The sequence below is a fragment of the Amblyraja radiata genome, chromosome 15, assembly GCF_010909765.2.
Source record: "Amblyraja radiata isolate CabotCenter1 chromosome 15, sAmbRad1.1.pri, whole genome shotgun sequence".
In the NCBI taxonomy this organism is placed as follows: Eukaryota; Metazoa; Chordata; class Chondrichthyes; order Rajiformes; family Rajidae; genus Amblyraja; species Amblyraja radiata.
The window spans coordinates 8,349,935-8,372,083 of NC_045970.1; the positions used below are offsets into that span (position 1 = coordinate 8,349,935).

Sequence of the window (22,149 nt, forward strand, 5' to 3'; positions counted from 1 at the left end):
TCCCTGGCCGCATCCTTAGGAACTGCGCAGACCAGCTAGTGGGAGGATTCATGGAAATCTTTAATCTCTCCCAACACTGTTCTGAGATATCCACCTGCTTCAAGAAAGCAATTATTATCCCGATGCCAAAGAAAATCAAGATCTCATGCCTTAATGATTACCGTCTAGTGGCCTTGACATCCACCACCATGAAATGCTTTGACAGGCTGGTTATGGAACATATTACATACAGTCTACCAAGCAACCGTGATCCACTGCAATTCACCTACAGCCACAACAGGTCCACGGCTGATGTCATCTCCCTGACCCTACTTCATCCCTTCTTCTTCTTATCGAGTCCACACACAAGATCAGAGCTGAACACACTTCTCGGCATCTGCATACAATGTTTTGTGCTTCTCGTGTGTGGTGGTGGAAAGATTGGTGAAAACAGGGCTGCGACGTGAACGCTCTTTCTTTGACCCCAATTCACCCCTGGAACCAGATGTAATTAGAATAAGAAAGACACCTATGTCAGACTCCTATACATAGACTACAGCTCTGGTTTCAATACCATTATCCTATCCAAGCTCATCTGCAAACTCGTGGAACTCAGAATCATCACTTGCCTTTGCAACTGGATCCTCTACTTCCTGACGAACAGACCGCAATCATCAAGGATTGGTGACAAATCATTCTCTATGATAATCCCCCGTATTGGTTCTCCGCCCCCATCTATAGTTCTCATACACCCATGACTCGGCAGACAAGTGAAAATCCAACCCAATTAAAACATTTGCAGATGACACTACCGTAGTGGGCGGGATATCAAATAATGATAAGACAGAGTACAGGAAGGGCCTTGTAACCTGGTACCAAAACAAAACTTCTCCCTCAATGTCCAGCAAGAAAAACAAGATTGTGATCGACTTCAGGAAGCAAAGTGGCACAGCTTCAAATTCGTCTGAATAAATATCACCAGCAATTTGTTCTGGACCTGCCACATCGAAGTAATGGCCCAGAAAGCACACCAATGTATCAAGAAGGCTTAGGAAGTTTGGCATGTCCCCGAACAACCCTCACCAATTTCTACAGATGTCCTAAGCATTTCATCAGAATGCAATATTGCATGATTTGGGAACAGCTCCATCCAAGACTGCAAGAAATTGCAGAGACTTGTGGAAGTAGTCCAGACCATCACGCAGTGCCGGATTTAGATGAAGAGAGGCCCTAGGCTATTCAACTTGTGAGGCCCCTCCCAATCCCCCAACCCCACTACTGGAGGAAGATGGAAGAGTGTTTTTCAATAATTTGAGTAAAGCCAAGGATGATGACAGGTGTTTAAAATTCCACAATTCGCAATTCCTTCTCCAAAGGATAAAAAATTGCAAAATCTTAATCAAATCTGCTTCCAAAAACCGTGTACAAAACGAGTATGCTTTTTCCTATCGGTAACAAAGATGCTACAAATAAGCTTAGTTTTATCACTAACCTGACAGTGGCAGCCACAGCACTACACAGTAGGTTTCTAGCAACAATTATCAGCTCTACCCCTAGCATTGTTCCTTGCCAACTTCCTAGTTCAAATATCTTTGCACTTTCCTACTTACCCCTGAGTTTTGACTTTTGAAGCCTGCAAGTATCCTGCACCCGCCGTCGCTGCTTACTGGAGCACGTGTGAAAATTTGCCGGACCCCGGTGCCACCAGATTGACACCAATGTGCAGCCGAGCGTGGCCAATGAGATAAGGGGCTGGAAAATTGCGCTTTAAAAAAAATAAAATAATTTATTGCCAGTGCTAGTGTTGAGTTATCGGCTTAAAACAGTATTATTCTGAAATGGAGGGCAAGGAAAATTACTGAAGGGTTGTTTTGAGACTACAGTGGGTTGTGACAGCATATGTAAGAAAGACCTATGACAGTGTCAAAAATATTATGCACCTTGGCCGGAGACCTTCTTGATTTTGAAGCCCTAGGCTTCAGCCTGCCAAACCTTTAGGTAAAGCCGGCACTGCCATCACGCAAGCCAATCTTCCTTCCATTCACTCTATCTAAACTTCACATTGTCTCACCCTGGGCACTCTCTCTTCTCCCCTCATGAGGTGAGAGGTACAGAGTTTGAAAATGGATACCTCCAAATTCAGGGACTGTTTCTTCCTAGCTGTTATCAGGCAAATGAACCCTCTAGAGAGCAGTCCTGACCTCCCATCTTTCACAATGGAGACCTTCAAACTATCTTTAATTGGACTTTACTGGATGTATCTTGCACTAAATGTCATACAATTATCCTATATCCGTACACTGTGGACGGCTTGATTGTGATCATGTGTAGTATTTCTGCTGACTGGATCACACACGACAAAATGTTTTTCACTGTACCTTGGTAAACGTGATAATAAAAAACTAAACTAAAAATGTAAGCATTTATTTCGAGAGGACTAGAATATAAAAGCTGAGATGTAATGCTGAGGCTTTATCAGACATTAGTTGGACTGCTTTGGAGTATTGTGAGCAGTTTTGGGGCTCCATATCTGATGAAGGATGTGCTGGCATTGGAGAGGGTCCAGAGGTTTATGAGAATGATTGGGTTAATGTATGATGAGTGGTTGACGGCTCTGGGCCTGTACTCGCTGGAGTTTGGAAGGATGAGAGGGAATATCATTGAAGCTTACCGTATATTGAAAAGCCTGAATAGAGTGAATGTGGTGAGGATGTTTCCACTGGTGAGAAAGCCTATGACCAGAACGCACATCATCAGAATAAAAGGATGTACCTAGAGAAAGGAGATGAGGAGGAATTTCTTTTTGCCAGGGGGTGGGGAACCTGTGGAATTGCCACAGTTTCATTTCCATATCCAGCTGCAGAAGCCAAGTCTTTGGGTATTTTTAAATGGGAGATTGACCGGTACTTGATTAGTAAGGCTGTCAAAGGCTACGAGAAGAGGGCAGGAGAATGGTGTTGACGGAGGGACAGATATATCAGCCATGATTGAAGGCAGAGTAGACTAATATGGGGCCGAATGGCCTAATTCTGGTCCTGTGACTTATGAACCTTCCAGTCAGCTGTTGTCAAACAAGCAAGGCACATCGGATGAACACATTATAACATACTAACATCTCCTCCCCTACTCGTTCAGTTCGGATGAAGGCTTGCTTTACATGAAGGGAGAAAAACAGAAGAGCAAAAACTATAGGCCGGTTATTCTAACTTCATTGGTTGGTAAGATTTTAGAGTTGATTATAAAGGATGAGGTTACGCAGTACTTACAAGTTCACAATAAAATAGGCTGAAGTAAGCATGGTTTTGTGAAGGGAAGATCGTGCCGAATGAAAATGCTGGAGTTCTTTGAGGAAGTTAATAGCAGGGTAGAGGGGTGTCTGTAGATATTGTTTACCTAGATTTTCAGGCCTTTGATACGATGCTGCACGCATGGCTGCTAGGGAAGATGAGAGCATGGTTTGGAAGGGAAGATAGTAGCATGGATGGCGGGTTGGCTGGATGGCAGAAGACAATGGTTTGCAATGAAAGGCACTTTTTCAGGCTGGCTGCCAGTGACCAGTGGAGTTCCAAAAGGGTCAGTGCTGGGACCACTTCTCTTCACATTATATGTTAATGATTTGGATAAGGGGTTTGAAGGCTTTGTGGTCAAGTTTGCAGATGATGCTGAGATAGGTGCAGGGGCAGACAGTATAGAGGAAGTAAGGACTCAGAAGGACTTGGACAGGTTAGGAGAGAGAGCGAGAAGTGGCAGATGAAATTCAGTATAGCAAAGTGCGGAGTCGTGCATTTTGGTAATAAGAATAAAGGGTAAGATTATTTTCTAAATGGAGAGAGAATCCAGAAATTGGAGGTGAAAAGAGACTTTGGAATGCTGGTGCAGGACTCCCAAAAAGTTAATTTGCAAGTCGAATCAGTAATAAGGAAGGCAAATTCGATGCTTACATTTAGATCAAGGGGACTGGAATACAAAAACAGAGAAGTAACGCTGAGGCTCTATAAGGTGGTCAGGCCGCAGATTTGGGCCCCATATCTGAGGAAGGATGTGCTGGCTCTGGCGAGGGTCCAGAGGAGGTATACCAAAATGATTTCAGGAATGATTGGTTTTGGCATATGATGATCGCACAGGGCCTCTACTCACTGGAGTTTTCAGGTTGAGGGGGGAACTTCATTGAAACTTACAGAATAATGAAAGGCATAGAGTGGATGTGGAAAGGATGTTTCCACTGTGGGAGTCCAGGACCAGAGGTCATAGCCTCAGAATTAAGGGGCGCTCTTTTAGAAAGGAGGTGAGGAGAAACTTCTTCAGTCAGGGGGTGGTTAATCTGTGGATCTCATTGTCGCAGAGAGCTGCTGTGGAGTTCAAGTCTGTGGATATTTTTAAGGCAAAGATAGACAAATTCTTGATTAGAACGGATGTCAAGGGTTTTGAGGAGAAAGCAGGAAAATGGGATTAGGAAGCAGCGATCAACCATGATTGAATGGTGGAGTAGACTCGATGGGCCGAATGGCAAAATTCTACTCCTAACTTGTGAATTTGTGAACTCCCAACACCAAATGGCAACTGTCAATTTCCTTTCACAGATGCTGCCTGATCTGTTAAATTCCTCCAGCAGATTGTTTATTGCTGCAGTTTGCAGCATCTGTAGTCTCTTGCATCTCCCTACTAACACTTCTGAAGAGTCCTGACCTGAAACATCATCTATCTATTCCCTCCACCGATGTTGACTGATGAACAGTTTTATTGAATCCTGTTTTGCAGGAGAGGATGGTGAACAACCATTGAGTGTAAAAATAGCCTTGCTTACCATCCCTAGACCAGTGATCCTGAAATTGTTGATGGTGATCCTTCAAGCCAGATCTCACTTGCGCATGTCAGCCTTCAATCTCTTCTGGCACACTATGTTCCCACAGTCCTTCCTTTACCTTGACTGTGCCCTTCTCCATGGAATTGCCCAAGGCAAGGATTTGAGGAGATAAGGTGCCAAAGTTTTGACTCAAATGTAAAATTATACTGAAGATAGACACAAAATGCTGAAGTAACTCAGCAGGACAGGCAGCATCTCTGGAGATAAGGAATGGGTAGACGTTTCGGATCGAGACCCTTCTTTTTCTGAAGGGTATCGACCCGAAACGTCGCCAATTCCATCTCTCCATAGTTGCTGCCTCACTCGCTGAGTTTCTGCAGCATTTTGTGCCTACCTTTGATTTTATCAGCATCTGCAGTTCTTTCGTAAACCCTTCTTCAGATTGTGCATGAGTGATCATTATCAGACATGGTCCCCATCAAGAAGAAGAGAAGGGGGAGAAGAAGAGAGGGGGGGAAGAAGAAAGGAGGGGGAAGAAGAGGGGGGAGGGGAAGAAGAGAGGGGAGGGGGAAGAAGAAGAAGTAGAAGAAGTAGAGAGGGGAGGGGGAAGAAGAAGAAGAAGAGAGGGGAGGGGGAAGAAGAAGAAGAAGAAGAGAGGGGAGGGGGAAGAAGAAGAAGAAGAAGAAGAGAGGGGAGGGGGAAGAAGAAGAAGAGAGGGGAGGGGGAAGAAGAAGAATAAGAAGAGAGGGGAGGGGGAAGAAGAAGAGGGGAGAGGAGTCTATATTGATGGTGTTAACCGCCTGCTCCCTGGGAATGGAACAAAGCTTCCATGGAGATGACATCAGCACGTGCGGTGCGGTGTGAGAGGGATTGTGATGTCACGCACGATGGTATAAATCTCCACCGGGGCCGGCTCTGAGTTCAACATCAGCGGATAGAAGAGGCTCAGCCCGCGCTGACCCCGACCCTCGAGACCAGGGCGCCACAGGCAGCCGTTAACGCCGCGCGCGCTCTTTCGTTCGTTTGCTGGCGGCGGCGGGTGGAGGAGGAAGCCGTAGACGGTGAGGCCGTGCAGCAGCAGCAGCAGCAGCATCCGGTGTGGAAGGACGCTTGCCCGGCGGGTTGAAGTGAGTAAGATTGCCGTGGCGGTGCCTTTTCCCCACCCCTCCCCGGTCCCGATAATACGGTCTGCCGAGTGAGTGAGCGGGCGAGCGGGCGGACATGCAGTTAATACGGCCTTTCCTGCAGCTCTTCCGCCGGCCTCTCCTGCAGCTCTTCCGCCGGCCTCGACGGTAAGTGCGGGCTGCAGGCCGTAGCCGGCTTGTGCGAGGAATATGGCGCTGGGTGGAGGGGGACGAATGGCGGGATCCAAACTTGACCTTCCCGCAAATTCAGCGCCTTTTGACAGTGACAGCAGCAGGTCGAAAGACGGTTGGAGGCCTCCGTTCACCGTGTGGCGGCGAACCGAGGAGTGAAGGTCATTCATCTGGTCTCTAATATGTGTGGAATGACTCGGCAGCGCCGTGCGGCCCGTTCCCTGAACCCAGGCGCTGTCGATAAGGAATAACCACTCTTTGGGGTCTTATCCCGTGGAAGCGGCTGGTCACCGGATGGTGGCAGCTGAAAATAAAGTCTTTGGAAAATGAATCTAAACTGACCAAGTAACAGGTTTGAACGGCAAAGAGTGATTGTTCCCTCGGGAACGGGAGACTTTCAGAAGTTTGTGTACTCTGAATCATAAGTGCAAACCTTCCCAAGAACGTCTTTGTTCTTGTAACTACATTTTCTTGCGTTTCCAATATATTCAGTGTGAAAGTGCACACAACAGGAAACTCTTGTGTCTAATGTATATTAAAGCGAGTGAGTGAGCTATGCAGATAAGGAACGGTAGTTTACAACCATCGAATCATGTTCTCTCAAGTGGTTTTGCTTTTACTGTATTAGTGACGGTTCAACGTGGCTTACGGAGGTGAAACGGGATGCAATTTGCAGAAAGGGGCATTTAAAGGCCCATTGCATCTGACAGTCTTTCGCAAGGCTAATTAATAGTATTTCTGATTATTTTAAAAAAAACCTTGTTTACCGTATCATATTGTTTTAATAAGTTTCTTCTAATTAAAATTGATTGTCCAATTGGGCGAATTAGTTTGCACAGTTCATTTTCTGCATAACTTTTTACGTGTTAATTTAATTGCTTATCTGCCTTGTGCATCCTGTACAAGTTGGCAAAGTGCAAGTAATTATAAAATACAACAAATTCATATTTTTGTTATCTTTAGGTTTTTATGCTGAACTTTGCTGGGGATTTTCTTCCTTCTTCCCCAGATTCATATGGTGTGTTGCAAAAAACCCCACAACAGCTGAGCTGTTTTAGTTTAGCTACCAGCTTCCATACTTGGCCTATCTGCCCTGGCCTTGTGAATGGGGTTTAATTTGGATAAATTAGAAGCAAATGCAGGACATCTTAGTCATTGCATTTATCTTTGATTGATAGAAGAAAATAAATATATTTTCCTATTGGATGTTTCTTTTTGCTTGCCCTGCTCACTGAATTAAGAATCGATTTAGACTTAACGTTGGAGTTGATAAAAATGAGTACAGTTAACGTGCAAATTTGCAGTAGCTTTAGGATGAAACTATTTTGGCTCTGTGCTAATACTAAACTTGAACAGAGTAAATAACTGAATTGTGGTCTGAATAAAGATTCAGAAATTGTATAAGAAAACAAAACTGCAAGTACTGTAAATTTGAAACAGAAATTACTGGGATAACTCAACAGATCAGGCAGCATCTGTGGAAGGAGAAGCAGTTACTGTTTCGGGTCCAGGACCCTTTGTCAGAATTGGGAAAGAGATAAATGTTTTAATTCACCATCCCACTCGCACTATGACTTTTATGTAAACAGCCCTCCACTCAGAGACCCACACCTCCCTGGCCACACTCTCATTTCAGTCCTGCCATTGGGAAGAAGGTGCAGGAGCCTGAAAACTGGAACATCCAGATTCAGAAGCAGCTTCTTCCCTACAACCATCAGGCTATTAAACACTACAACCTCCAAATAAGCTCTGAACTGATGAAGATGCTCTCCAAAAGGATCTCGATACTATGGTTGAGTGGTCACAACAATGGGGCATGCAGTTCAACCCTTCCAAATGTGAAACCATGCGTGTCACCAGAAAGAGGAATCCAGGCGAAACATCTTACAACATACTTGGTGCCACCCTTGAAGAATCCAAACAAACCAAGTATCTTGGCATCAAATTGCAGAATGATCTGCGTTGGAATGGTCAGACTCATCATGCAACGGTGAAAGCAACAGGTGTCCTAAACTTCCTGAGGCGCAACTTTCATCATTGTTCAACTTCTGTCAAGGAGAAGCTATATTTCACCCTCGTTAGACCTCATTTGGACTACGCAGTTGCAGCATGGGATCCATACACAAATAAAAACATTTCTTCCATCGAACGTGTCCAAAGACAGGCAGCTCGATTTGTTACTAACACCTATGAGAGAGAAGCGAGTGTCACCAAACTTCTGAATTCTCTGGGGTGGAACCCTCTCCAAGACAAGACAGCTCACCGTTTGACCTGTTTTTACAAAATGTTAAATGGTCAGCTAGACAGATTACAAGACCTACACCAAACCCAAACCAATTAGGAGCAGACGAGAGCATTCGATCCAATTTGTGATCCCAGCTACAAAGACAGATGTGGACAGCAATTTGTTCTTCCCACGCACAATTAAAGCATGGAATAATCTCCACCCTACTATAGTTACCCAACCAGATGCAACTAAATTTAAAGTAGCTCTTTCTTTCCAATAACCCTTTCTGGCTTAAGCCCTCCCTTCACCACCTCCAGTATAAAGTCCATTTGGAATATTTTGGAGGACCAAGAAACCAAGAACTGCAACTACTGCAATAAGGGCATTATTTGTGTCTTTGTTCTGCTATTGTATGCCTTTATTTTGTGTGTGTGTGTATATATGTGCGTAATTCCGTGTATGTATATACTGAACTTTGTTTATTATGAGTTTTGCAGATTACTGTGTTTACATATCTATGTGGAAAGAACTGCCGATGCTGGTTTAAATCAAAGGTATACACAAAATGCTGGAGTAACTCAGCGTGACAGACAGCATCTCTGGAGAGAAGGAATGGGTGACGTTTTGTGTCCAGACTTTTATTCAGACTGATTCAGATTTCAGTCTGAAGAAGGGTCTCGACCTGAAACGTCACCCATTCCTCCAGAGATGCTGCCTGTCCTGATGTTTACATATCTGTTGTGCTGCTGCAAGTAAGAATTTCATTCTTCCACATATGACAATAAAACACTCTTGACTTGTCCCTTGACTATTGGCATCGTTAATAATGAGGCCGTGTCTAAGCTTGAGGAACAACACATTTCCATCGGAGTGCATTTCAGCCTTCTGGACAATACCAAATTCTCCAAGGTAAACACAAAATGCTGGAGGCAGCATCTATGGAGAGAAGTAGATGCTGCCTCACCCGCTGAGCTACTCCAGCATTATGTGTCCACCTTTGATTTTATCAGCATCTGTAGTTCTTTCTTACCAAATTCTCCAATATTGAGTAGCTCTTTTTTTTTTAATGTCCATGGAGGAAAGTGGACTGACAACATCCTTATCCGAAACTTTGGCTGCCCCTTTACTCACCAAGGATGCTGCCAGATCTGCTGTTCCTCCAGGTTTTTTATTTTTTGGTTATTTTTTATTCTTTGTGTTTATAACAGAACTAGCTATTTCTACTTGTCATCATGATGGTTCATTTTTCTTTATTTAATTCACATTGTGTAGCCGGCAGGCCATGCCCCATAAGTTCTTCACTTAAAACACATTTGAACAAAGAAATAAGCTAAATGTGCTATTAATGGAGAACCCCCCCCCCCCCCCATTAAGCCGTTTGGAATTAATCAACTAGAGATATTTTCCTAGTTCTACTTTTCAGGCATGAGATTTCTCCGCGCATCCGGGGATTTTGAAATTTAGTAAGGCATCGCTGCCGCTGTGAGGCGCCCCCGTGGCCCCATCGTCGCGAGGCTTCACTGCTGCCGAGACCTTTACCCCTGTCGACACCCCACTTCACGTCTCTGTGGTGCCGACCCGAGCCCCAACCACGGGTGCTGTCGGATGCTTCTACCCTCGAGCCCCGGCCGGGGTTCTACGCAGCGATCCAGGAGGCATCGAGACTGCGGCGCCTCGATAAAGGCCTCTGTCCGCGTTCCCAGTTCACAGCCGTGGTCCGTCGGGATGCCTTCTAGCCGTGCAATACAATGTATTGTTGCATTTCCAACTTGGACTTGCCATTGAGTCAGCAATTAGCATTCCTTAAGGGCCTGTCCCACTTGGATGACATTTTCAGCGACAGCCTGAAAAGAGGTTGTCGCGTTGTGGTCGGGTCGTGATACGTGGTGACGCATGTCGTGACGCACGGCGTCTCCCTGTCGCCCCTGGATTTTGGAATGTTCAAAATCCAGGGGCGACATCTCATCATGTCGTGGGCCCTGTCACATGCTGTCCTGCGAGTGACGCCCGGTTAGGGTTGGGGTTAGGGACCACAGATGGGCTGTAAAATATTCTTCCTTCAATGCATGGATTTTAAACATTAATATATTAAAATTAATACAATAAAATAAATTGTGCAAATGAAAAGATGTCTGAGTCGTTCAGCTTTATTTACAGATGTATTGGTTCGCTTTCAGATCCAAACACCGTCTCTAACTTTTCACAGGGATGGATTCAGTGAGTGTGACTGTCTCCCCTCCTCCCCCCTAGATCCCACTAATAGTACTGCACAAATCCCACATCTGTTTTAGTAACATTGAGTATGGGATAAATGCAGACTTTGGGAACAACCCCCCCCCCCCCCCCCCCCACCTCCCTCTGCCCCCTCGCCTGGCTTCAAAATGGGTGGTGGGTATTTAGACTCAGTGGCTGGAGCAGGTGGGTGGCACTGATACATTGACAACATTGCCTGAACCCAGTGGAAAAGCCCACTGCCTCTGGGGGTTTGGAGAGACAATTGGAAGAGAGATCTGCCTCTGGGACAATTTATACTTATACCAAGCGTATCAACCATGGGTTAGGGTTAGGGCTAGGGCTAGGGTTAGGATTACCTCCCGCATTCCAAAGGTGCACAGGTTTGTATAAATTGTCCCTAGCATGTGTGGGATAGTGTGCGGAGGATAGCTGCTCGCAGGCTGGGTCCACAAATGGGGGGTGTCGGGGAAAGTAGCGGGGGTTGGAAAATGGGAGAAGTGGAGAAGGGGGAGAAGAGTGGAGTGGGGGGAAGGAAGGGAGGGGAGAAGGGTAGGGGGTGGAGATGGAGGGATAGGGGTGGGAGGGGGGGAAGAGGGAGTGGAGGGGAGAGGGGAGTTCAGTTTACACTCACTGAATCCATCCCTGTGAAAAGTTAGAGACGGTGATTGGATCTGAATGCGGATCAATACATCTAAATAAAACTAAAGGACTCGGATATCTTTTAACTTGCACAATTGATTTTATTGTATTAATTTTAATATATTAATGTTTAAAATCCATGTATTGAAGGAAGAATATTTTGCAGCCCATCTGTTTTACCTAACCCGACCCTCACCCCAACCCTAACCGGGCGTCACCCGCAGGACAGCATACGTCAGCGTGTATGTCGTACAACTTGACGGTTTTACGGGCGTCAATCACTGATCGCAAAGTGGGACAGGCCCTTTAAAGTCACTGAATTTGCAAATTCTGGCAATCGGAAAATGTCCAGCTATCAAAAGAAGATAAAAGATTATTTGCTTTTTTAAAATTATTTGACCATAGATTTGTAGAAATGAAATCTTTAATTTTAAATTTTGGGAAGTGTTATTTTCAAATAATGTCTTAAATTATTCCAGGTTGAGATGTTAATATTTTGTCCACTGTACTTAATTTGACTGAATAGCTACGTTGCACAATATGATCATCTTTGAAGTAAGTGGACCATCATTTTCATCCTAAGTGTTAAGAGTTGGATTTGAAATTCATTCAGAGTTTAAATACAACTAGACTAAGTGGGACCCGTTGGGTCCCAGCATCACACGGGAGGGCTGGTCACCAACTCAATATTCCACCTTTCCACCAATTCCAATATTGCTCGCCAGTGGGAGGGCTGTCTGCTAGTATGGGTGTTGCGGGCCCAAGGTACTGGTTTCCAGAGGGCTAGTATAGACATTGTGGGCCCAAATGGATTCTTGGGCTGGCATCCAACTGTTGCAACAATTTTAAAAACCAAGCCAAGGCAAACAATTGGGCTGCAGCCACCCGACAACCAAAATTCATTTTGTGAACACAAACTTGTTAAAAAGGTGAGGCAAACAATTGGGCTGCAGCCACGCGACAACCAAAATTCATTTTTTTAACACAAACTTGTTAAAAAGGCGAGGCAAACAATTGGGCTGCAGCCACCTGACAACCAAAATTCATTTTGTGATCAAACTTGTTAAAAAAGGCGAGGCAAACAATTGGGCAGCAGCCACCTTACAGCCGCATCGGGGGGACTCACCGTGGAGTAGACGTGCGTTCAGTGTTATTCGCAGCTCAGAGAGCCGTGACCCTCTCGCTTCCTGGATCTGGCAGAGACTGAGTGAGGGACTACACTTCCGGCTTTTATAGTCCCTCCCCCCTGCCGCCAGGGGGGGCGGGGGGGGCAGCAAAGAGAATGGGGAATTAAAAAAAAACATTAATATCTCTCTGATTTTTCATCGATGGGAAAAATCCTCCGGTCCCGGAAGGTGGCGGCGGGCTCTGAGCGAGGTGGCCAAAAATGACGGCTGTAGGTGGCGGCGTTCTCTCGGAAATCGCGCCACAGTGGGCCAAAAGCGGTCAAGATCAGACTTTTAGTAATATAGATGGTAAAGGATACATTTCTCTAATTAGTGTGAACCAGCAAGGTACATGTATAACGTGTATAACGCCCGGCTCCTAAACTCCGGACTGGTCTGCTCTTCACTACTCCTCTGTGTCTCTGACTGTCGGACATTTATTCCTCTTCCTGCCAAAATGGCTGAGTGCTGGAACGCCTCTTTTGTTTGGCCCGTCCCAGTGCCGCAGCAGTTTGGTGGGGGTCGGGCTAGTACCCCAGTTCTTACCTTGGTATTGAGCATCGATATCCCTCATCAGAGAAACGTACCCCTGGAGATCGAAAGGCAGAGACTCGATTGAATCCAGATAGTCCTCCACATAGTTCACAGCGTGCAGCTGCTCCCCGTTCACAGGTCTCAGCATCTTACAAGCTACATTTGTTATTTGTTGGGGCGGATGGGATGGGGAGCAGGCGGACTTTTCTTGGGCTACACTCGCTCGCTCACTCGATCGGTCGGTGCAAGCCTCAGCCCCTCACTCTTGCTCACTCCGCCTTTCTGTTTTTGCGGAAAAAAGAAACAACCAATTTTGAAAAGGCACAGCAGAGACAGAAAGAGGGAAGCGTGGATTGGAAAGGTCTCCCCTTTTACCCTGCCGTGTGGGCACAGCCTCTTTGCCCTCAGTGCCCCCTCCACTCTTGCACAGTCCGATCCCAATCCCGGGGCTTTGAATCCAAAACATTAAAAAGAAAATTAACAGAATTATAATTTATTAACAAAAAATAACAGAATTATGAATCATGAACGTAACACTATATCACACACACAAACTGTTCCCCCGCAACGCGAGAGGGATATACAAAGTCAGGTCGGGTTTACTGAAATGGCCGACGAAAAGGCTGACGTTCCGCTCCGTTGCATCTTTGTTGCGTACTGCACGTCAGCCTATTGGTTATAGCAGGAGTGCACTATCTTGCTTGTTATAGGATCTTTGGGTTAAGCAGCATCTCTTCAGAGGGAAACAGTTAATGTTTCAAACTAGTTTTTTTTTTTCCATCCAAACAGCCATTTGTTACCATTGTCGTAAGTTTTAAGGCAGGGAAAAGTAGGGTGAGAGCTGGAAAATGATCGTTAGTCTGAAGATGGCTGCAGGGAAGGGGAGGAATCATGGCATAAAGCAAAAGATAGTGATGGGATGTTTATAAAAAAGAGCAAAAGTTAATGTTATTTACCATGAAAACTTGTTGAAGAGTCCTTTTATCTTGGGAGATAAAATGCAAGATTGGGTAAATGTTGTACTAAAAGCCTCGGTTCGATCCATTTGATCATGAGGTTCGGGTCACTCATCAAATTCTGTGCGACATTCCTTGTTCGTAGTTCCAATCCACTACGAAGCATCGGAACTCAAACAATTACTCCCGTGTCCAATAGATTTTGGTCAGAATTTTGTTATTTAAATTTGCTCTAGACTTGATTATTTATTTCATTTATTAACACTGTGGAGCCTTTGGCTCTCATTCCTTTTCTTGTTTAATTGCTTTTCCATTCTGAGCTAAGACCTAACTTATTCTTTATTTATTCATCTTATTTCCTTGTTGGGTACTGGTTTGAAACATTCACTGATCAAGCATTTTTTCTTAGTTATGTTGGACATCGAGTTTCCATGAGGGTCAAACATTTTTCCACCTTGAGGCTGAAATGACCAGTACCAATTACTGTAGTCCATTTGGTATTTTATTAAAATCCACATTGGCTATATTGATTGCCGTGGGTTTGGGCTCCATGGGCAGAAATACATTCCTGGAACAAAACACTCTAGATATTAGTTTCAAGAATGCTTTAAAATGAGAGAATGGCACCCAATCAGATCCTACCTCACTTGATCCCCATACATTGGTGCATTCCTGCTGCTGTTACTGGAATAATGAATAGTCCTGTTGACTTGAACATCCCCAGTCCATGAGTGGTGAGTTTAGTTATGCTGTCCTCTTTTTCAACATAGGAATAGGTCAATATTAACTGAGAATCGTAGACCTATAACAGTGAGGAATAAATATAGGAGTGGGTCATTGGGCACCTGTGCCTGCCCTGCCTTTCACAAAATTCATGGTTGATCTTTTACCGCAGCTCCACTTTCCTGCAATCACTACATTTTCATTGGGTCAAAATCCTGGAAAACACTTCCTTGTAGCATAGTGGCTATACCCACACCTCTCCCAGCACTGCATTAATTCAAGAGGGCAGCTTACCAGAACCTAATCATGGAAAACACTTCCTTGTAGCATAGTGGCTATACCCACACCTCTCCCAGCACTGCATTAATTCAAGAGGGCAGCTTACCAGAACCTAATCAAGGGGAGTTGGGGATGGACAATTAATAGCTAACTTAGCCTGCAAAGCACACAGCCTCTTGAATAATTTATATTTAAAAAGCCCCTAATTCATTTAATATCCAGGGGATCTCTTGCATCTCAGTCTCAACAATTGTCTCTGCATCTTAGTCCTAAATGGACAACCCCTAAATTTGAGATTAAAGATTCTGGGTTCCCCAGCTAATGGAAACTTCATTCCTGGATCTACCCTATCAAGCCCTATAAGAATTAATAATACCTAACTTTCCAGTTACACCTAGGAGAATATGGGCCCAATCTGCTTAACCTCACCAATTCAGGAAACAATTTGATGATTAAATCCAGGACTTTGAAATGTGTAGAACTTAGTTGCATGTTGCTTTCAGAAACTTGATGAATTAGATATTTTAGAGCATGATTGTATTCCTTCCTAACTAAAACTTGCAATATGCAAGACAGTTTGTGAATAATTCTTGGTTGACTACAATCCTTCATTATTGCAGCAATATATTAATTGATATTTCCCTGGTTGGTTATTTCAGGAAAGTTATCATAGAATGAAAAATATTTATAATTAAATGTAAATTGTCCTGGAGTGAATGTATCAAATAATCTCTCGGTAGGTGACTGCACTTTCAATATGAGATGCTGTTCACAATTTATACATTTTGGCTTTCAGCCAGTACTATCTCAGCAGTAAACATATAGTAATTCAATATTTGTGATGAATTGTTTCCTCTTTGCAGCCTGCAGCCAACAAGAAACCTGAGAATGACTAACCCTGCAATCAAGAGAATAGTAACCAGTGTCGTGAAATCACCAGAGGATAAACGTGAATATCGTGGATTGGAACTCTCCAATGAAATCCGTGTATTACTTATTCATGATCCCACAACTGACAAGTCCTCTGCAGCTTTGGATGTTCATACTGGTATTAAGAATTTTATATTCTGATTCGGCTTCAGATTAGTTTATTGTCATATTCACCAGGGTGCAATTAAATTCCTCGTTCACATGAAGCTCACAGAGTAAACAATGTACATACAGTAATGATAAATGCAACTGAGTTGAAAGCAGCAGAATGGTGCAGATTGTAGTGCAAAATAAATATTAAATTGCAATAACTGAATGAGGTAAAGGCAAGAGCAAGTGGTAGCACTGCCAGGAAGGGGTTGTGACTGAGATAATTGGCTCAGTGGGGGGGGGGGGGGAATGCTGTTCTTAAGTCTGGATGTCTTGGATTACGCTCTTATCTTCTGGAAGGTAGAATGGTAAAAAGGAAAAGGCATCCTCTATGATACTTCCAGTCTTCCCGATGCAACGCACTGTGAAGATGCATTAGATGAGCCTTGATTAACTGGGCTATGTTTACCATACTCTGCAGGTTCAGGTGTTAATGGGTAGAGCAGTTGCCATATCAGCCTAAAATGACTGCCATCAGAATACCGTTTATACTGCGTTTGTAATAGTCTGAGAGAATCCTTGGGGATATGTAGAATCTTCTCGGGTGCCGAAGAAAGTAAATACGCTGATGTGCTTTCTTGATCACAACATCGGTGTGAAGGGTTCGGGTTAGGTTGCTGGTGATATAGATACCTAGGAACGTGAAGCTACAACAGCTCTGTTGATAAGAACATGGTTGTGTTCACATCCTCACTTCTATGGGTCAACATCCAACTCTTATCATCTTGCGGATATTAAAGGCTGGGTTGTTGCCCTGACACAGTGACAGAAGGTTCTCGGGTCATTTACACAAAGCAAAGTACTGGAACAACTCAGCAGGTCAAGCAGCATCTGTGGAGGGAAATGGGTTGGGATACTTATTCAGACTGATGGAGTAGAGGGGAGAAATCTGGTAAAGTGAGGCAGGAGTGGGGCAAAACCCGGCAATTGATGGGTAGATGCAAGTAAGGAGGGGTGAATGGCAAATGCTGGAAATAGTGACAAAGGCTAGAGGTGAAATGGAAACAAGAGGGTGCCAGATAAGGAAGGAAGGAATAGATTGTAAAGCTGGAGCAAGAGAGGAGGGGGTATAAAAAGAAAACAAGGTGATTAGTATGGGTGAAGGATGAGCGGGTGGTGGAGGATAAAGGAATAAAGTGAAGAGGTAGCGGTAGAAAGGTGAACACTGAAGGAGGGATGAGATGGGGGGGGGGGGGTTCAGGAGAGATTTATTTAAAATTGGAGAGTTTGGCGTTCATGCTGTTAGGATGTAGTCTATCCAAGCGGAATTTAGTGACTTTCTTCTGGTTTATGCGTGGCATCACTCTGGCAGTGGAGGAGGTCATGGACAGAAAAGGCTCTATGGAATGGAGCTGTGACCAGTGGGATTCCACAAGGAGCTGTGCTGGCACGTCTTTTTTGTAGATAACACCAAATAGTTACATACGGTTAGGGAGGCTGTCAAATAATGTATGAGATGCAGATCTGTTATAGATATGTGTGGGGAAATGGCAGATGGAGTTTAATCAGAGCAAGTGTGAAGTAATGCACTTTGAAAGTAGAACAAAACAGCACAGGTATGGTCCTTTTGGCCCACAATGTCTGTGCCAAACAGGATGCCAAGACCAACTCTTATCTGCCTGCACATATTCAATATCCCTTCATTTCCTGCATATCCATGTGTCTATCCAAAAGTTTCTTGAATGTCACTATCTTATCTGTTTCTGCCTCCACCACCACCCCTGGCAGCACATCTTTCCTGGATCCAGCACACTGATGCAATTATAAAGACAGCACATCAACACCTCATCCCTGAGATTACGGAGATTTGGTATTAAGAGAGGATTCTCTTAAACTTCTACAGGTGTACAGTAGAGAGCATATTGACTGGTTGCATCACGGCCTGGTTCGGCAATTTGAATGCCCAGGAGGGAAGAAGACAAAGTTGTGAACACTGCCCAGTCCATCACCGGTTCTGACTACTTCACCATCAAAGGGATTTACCGGAATCACAGCCTCAAAAAGGCAGCCAGCATAATCAGAGACCCACACCACCCTGGCCACACACTCGTTTCACCCCTGCCATCAGGAGGAAGGTACAAGAACCTGAAAACTGTAACGTCCATGTTCAAAAACAGCTTCTTCCCTACAACCGTTTGGCTATTAAACATTACAACATCAAATAAGCTCTGAACTACATAGACTATTATTGGAGGGTTTTTGTGTGTATGTATATATGTGCACACACTGAACTTTTTTTCTCTTGTGTATTATATTGTTCACAGTGTACTATGTTTACATATTCTGTTGTGCTGCTACAAGTAAGAATTTCATTGTTCTATCTGGGACAAATGACAGTAAAAGACTTAACTCTTGACTGAACAAAAATAAACAGTTGAATTGTTTGTGCAAAAAACGTCCTGCAGATCAATAGTTTGTGTTCCAGCATTTTTGAATCTCGTAATATTGTTAAGAGGCAGCACTTTATAATCTAGAAGTGTCATTCCATATGCATATTCCTTGTATGCTTGTTTGGAAAACAAATCATCACATCATTTGTAATAGTGGAAGGGAAAATTGATCAGGATTGTCCAGAAATTTCAGATGTATGTAAAGATTTATTTTCTCACTTACTGTTTTAATTTGCAGGTTCTTTGGCAGATCCTAAAGATATACCAGGCCTGGCCCATTTCTGTGAACATATGCTTTTCTTAGGAACAAAAAAGTATCCAAAGGAGAATGAATATAATCAATTTCTGAGTGAACATGCTGGGAGCTCAAATGCATTCACTAGTGGAGAAAATACCAATTACTATTTTGATGTATCAAATGAGCATTTGGAGGGTGCACTTAATCGGTAAATAATGGTTTATTCATTTTTAAGTATTTTTCTTTCCTATGTATCTTGTCCCAGGCTACTAGACCAAGTGGGACCCGTTGGGTCCCGTCCCCTCAACGCGCGGAGGTGGTGGCCTGCTGCACACACACACACACACACACACACACACACACACACACACACAGCGGGTCCGATCTAAGCTGTCAATGAAGATGGCAAATGTATTTTTTTTTAAACTGTCTTTGAAATTAAAAGGTAATGTTAAGAATTAGTGATGTTAAGTGAGAAATAATTCAATTCAATTCATTGAATCAACAACCTGGCAGGCTGGGGGAGCGGGGCTGGGCGGGGCCAGCAGGCAGGCTGGGGGGCGGGGCCAGGTGCAAAGGCATTGTGAGGTCAGCGGGGCGTGGCCAGCAGGCACGCTGTGTCAGGTGCAAAGGCATTGTGAGGTCAGCAGCTGGGCAGCCTTAATATTTAAAAAAAATATCAGTTTGGTTATTAATTTTAGTAAATATCTCGGGAAATAATTGACCAAATGTATAGAGGATTGGATTTTTGAAATCATATGGAGAATTTCTACCAGAAGATGTAAACATTTAACTGTTATTGTAACGTCGGCAGCTGGGCAGCGGTGGCGTGAGATGGCACTGACTCATGCAGCAGTTTGATTTTAGTGGGGCCACGTGAAGGTTCCAATCTCCCACTCCTGTCCCATTGTGATGTCATATCATATGTAAATGAGATCCATTGTGATTGGACATCTGTGAGGTGGCACTGTGACTCATGCAGCAGTTTGATTTTAAATTTTGTTGATGTTTTGTGAACAATTTTATTTAAAATCTGGGGAAATAATTGACCAAACCTAGAGAGGAGTGGATTTCTGAAATCATAAGTTAAATCCCAACCGAAATATGTAAAAATCTCTGCTTTTTTGCATCTGGTTTTCGAGGAACACACACACACACACACACACACACACACACACACACACATATATATATATATATATATATATATATATATATATATATATATATATATATATATATATATATATGTGTGTGTGTGTGTGTGTGTGTGTGTGTGTTCCTCGAAAACCAGATGCAAAAAAGCAGAGATTTTTACATATTTCGGTTGGGATTTAACTTATGATTTCAGAAATCCACTCCACATTCTCTATATGTGAGAGTCAGTCACCCTCCACTTCACACTCACGCGCACATATTCACTCACACACTTACTCACACCTTTATACACACACTCACCCACACTGACACGCTCACACTCACCCACACAGACTCGCACACCATATATATGATAGTAAACTTTCTTGAATCTACTCGCGCGGCCTCTCCACTGTGGGGCTTCCACAGTCAGCGGCACTTCCGCAGTCAGCGCGACCTCTGCACTCACCGGAAATTACGCAATAAGCGTGACCTGTCCACTAAGCGGAAGTCACGAAATGAGCAGGACTTTTGGACTAAACACAGTCGGACCTAATAAAGCATTTATTCCTTCTAAACACAGTCGGACCTAATAAAGCATTGCAGTTTAAAGCACAGGCAGGGCAGCAGGCCAAACAACTCATGGCATTGTCATTAAGGGCTAACAAATCATTTATTGCAAGTACATTGCAGACTCGCATTTCAGTTGATTCACAGCTTAGAATTACAGTCGTGGCCTCTTCCTTGCGATCTTGCAGAGTGACTGACTCGTGTCCAAGCATCCGGGTTTTATAGTCCTACCCCCTCTTTCCCCCCCCCGGAAGGGTCATTACCTTCAGTGCGGTGATTAACAGGTGAGAGGACCAATCAGCTGATCTCAAGGTTTTCTAAACACTCATATCTTTTTTAATTTTCGTCGATGGGAAAAATCCTCGGGGCTGGATTTTCGTAGATGGGAAAAATACTCAGCGGAGAAGGACTGAGTAAGATGGCCAAAAATCACAGCGATAGAGGGTAGCGTTTTTTCTAAAATCAATATACAGCGCAGACAGGAAGTGGTCAAGATTAGACTTTTACTTATATAGATGATATGATGAGGTGCTAAAAAGATTAAGAGGCGATCCAGTTTTCAGTCCAGGATAGCTTGCAAGATGGAAATCATTTTATAGATTTGGAGTTGGTTTCACCATGTATGCGCTCATTCTAACTTTAGTCCAAGGGAGACGTGAAGTGATTTTATGCAAACGGAGAGAATTAAAAGGAGTGCCAGTTTGTAAGTTGCTTGATTAATCAGTGTTCCAATTTAGAGGAAGAACCAGAGAACACATAGTCCATTTCACATTCTTCACGTTTAAATTATAATGTTTTTTTTTAAATTGTCAACTGTATTTCGTGTTGTTACTTGGAAGCATCACGGCATATTCCTTGTATGTATTTATATTTGTCTAATAAAATGTATTCAATTCCATTCTTTTGATGGTTGACAAACTAAAGCATATTTGAAATTTATTTCTGATGTGATTGTTCGTTTTCTAATCCATTTGAAGTTATGAACTTTTTTTAAATTTAGGTTTGCACAATTTTTCCTGTGCCCTTTATTTGATGCCAGCTGTAAAGACAGAGAAGTCAATGCTGTTGAATCGGAACATGAGAAAAATCTAATGAATGATGCCTGGAGACTGTTCCAATTGGAGAAATCTACAGGCAACCCAGAACATCGATTTAGCTCTTTTGGAACAGGTCAGTATTTAATATAATCCTACCAATGAATTGATGTGCAACATTGTCTGGAAAACATATCTGGACTTTCAAAAAGCCTTTCACAAGGTCCCACACGAGATTATGCAAAGTTGGAGCACATGGTATTGGGGGTGGGGTATTGACATGGATAGAGAACTGGTTGGCAGACAGGAAGCAAAGAGTAGGAATTAATGGGTCCTTTTCAGAATGGCAGGCAACAATTAGTGGGATGCCACAAGGCTTGGTGATGGGACCCCAGTTATTTACAATATAAACTATTTAGACGAGGGAATTAAATGTGACATCCATTTCCCTCTCCCCACCCCTCCCCTCTCCTCTCTCCCCTCCCCTCCACTCCTCCAACCCCCCCTACGAACACAGTAAATAACATATTAACAATAGAATGTAGATTAAGCTGGGATCTTATTTATCATCTGCCTAAAACTAACCTTATTTTTGATATTAGGCAACAAGTTCACTTTGGAAACTAGACCAGCCGAGATGGGCATCGATGTTCGACAAGAACTACTTAAATTCCACTCAACGAACTATTCATCAAACCTGATGGCTCTGTGTATTCTTGGGCGAGGCAAGTATTATATTGGGTGAAACATGTGCTAATATGTAATTCTTGATCTTCCATTCATTGCTTATTGCTCAAATCTTTTTAAGTACTTTGGGGATTTGGAATTGCTCACTAGTTGTC

At 43.6% G+C, this 22,149-nt stretch overlaps 1 protein-coding gene across 6 annotated transcripts in view; it reads left to right on the forward strand.

Moving 5' to 3' along the window:
• ide (insulin degrading enzyme) overlaps nt 1-22,149 on the forward strand; it is a 135,466-nt gene that overhangs the window by 13,104 nt on the left and 100,213 nt on the right. For 2 of the 6 annotated variants that reach the window (XM_033033604.1, XM_033033606.1), the window contains exons 1-5: nt 6,058-6,075; nt 15,722-15,906; nt 18,567-18,774; nt 21,274-21,443; nt 21,910-22,032. In XM_033033604.1, the coding sequence (XP_032889495.1) occupies nt 15,747-15,906; nt 18,567-18,774; nt 21,274-21,443; nt 21,910-22,032 (661 nt within the window). In that variant the 5' untranslated portion in view covers nt 6,058-6,075; nt 15,722-15,746. The other 4 variants (XM_033033607.1, XM_033033609.1, XM_033033605.1 and 1 more) reach the window with 4 other exon arrangements.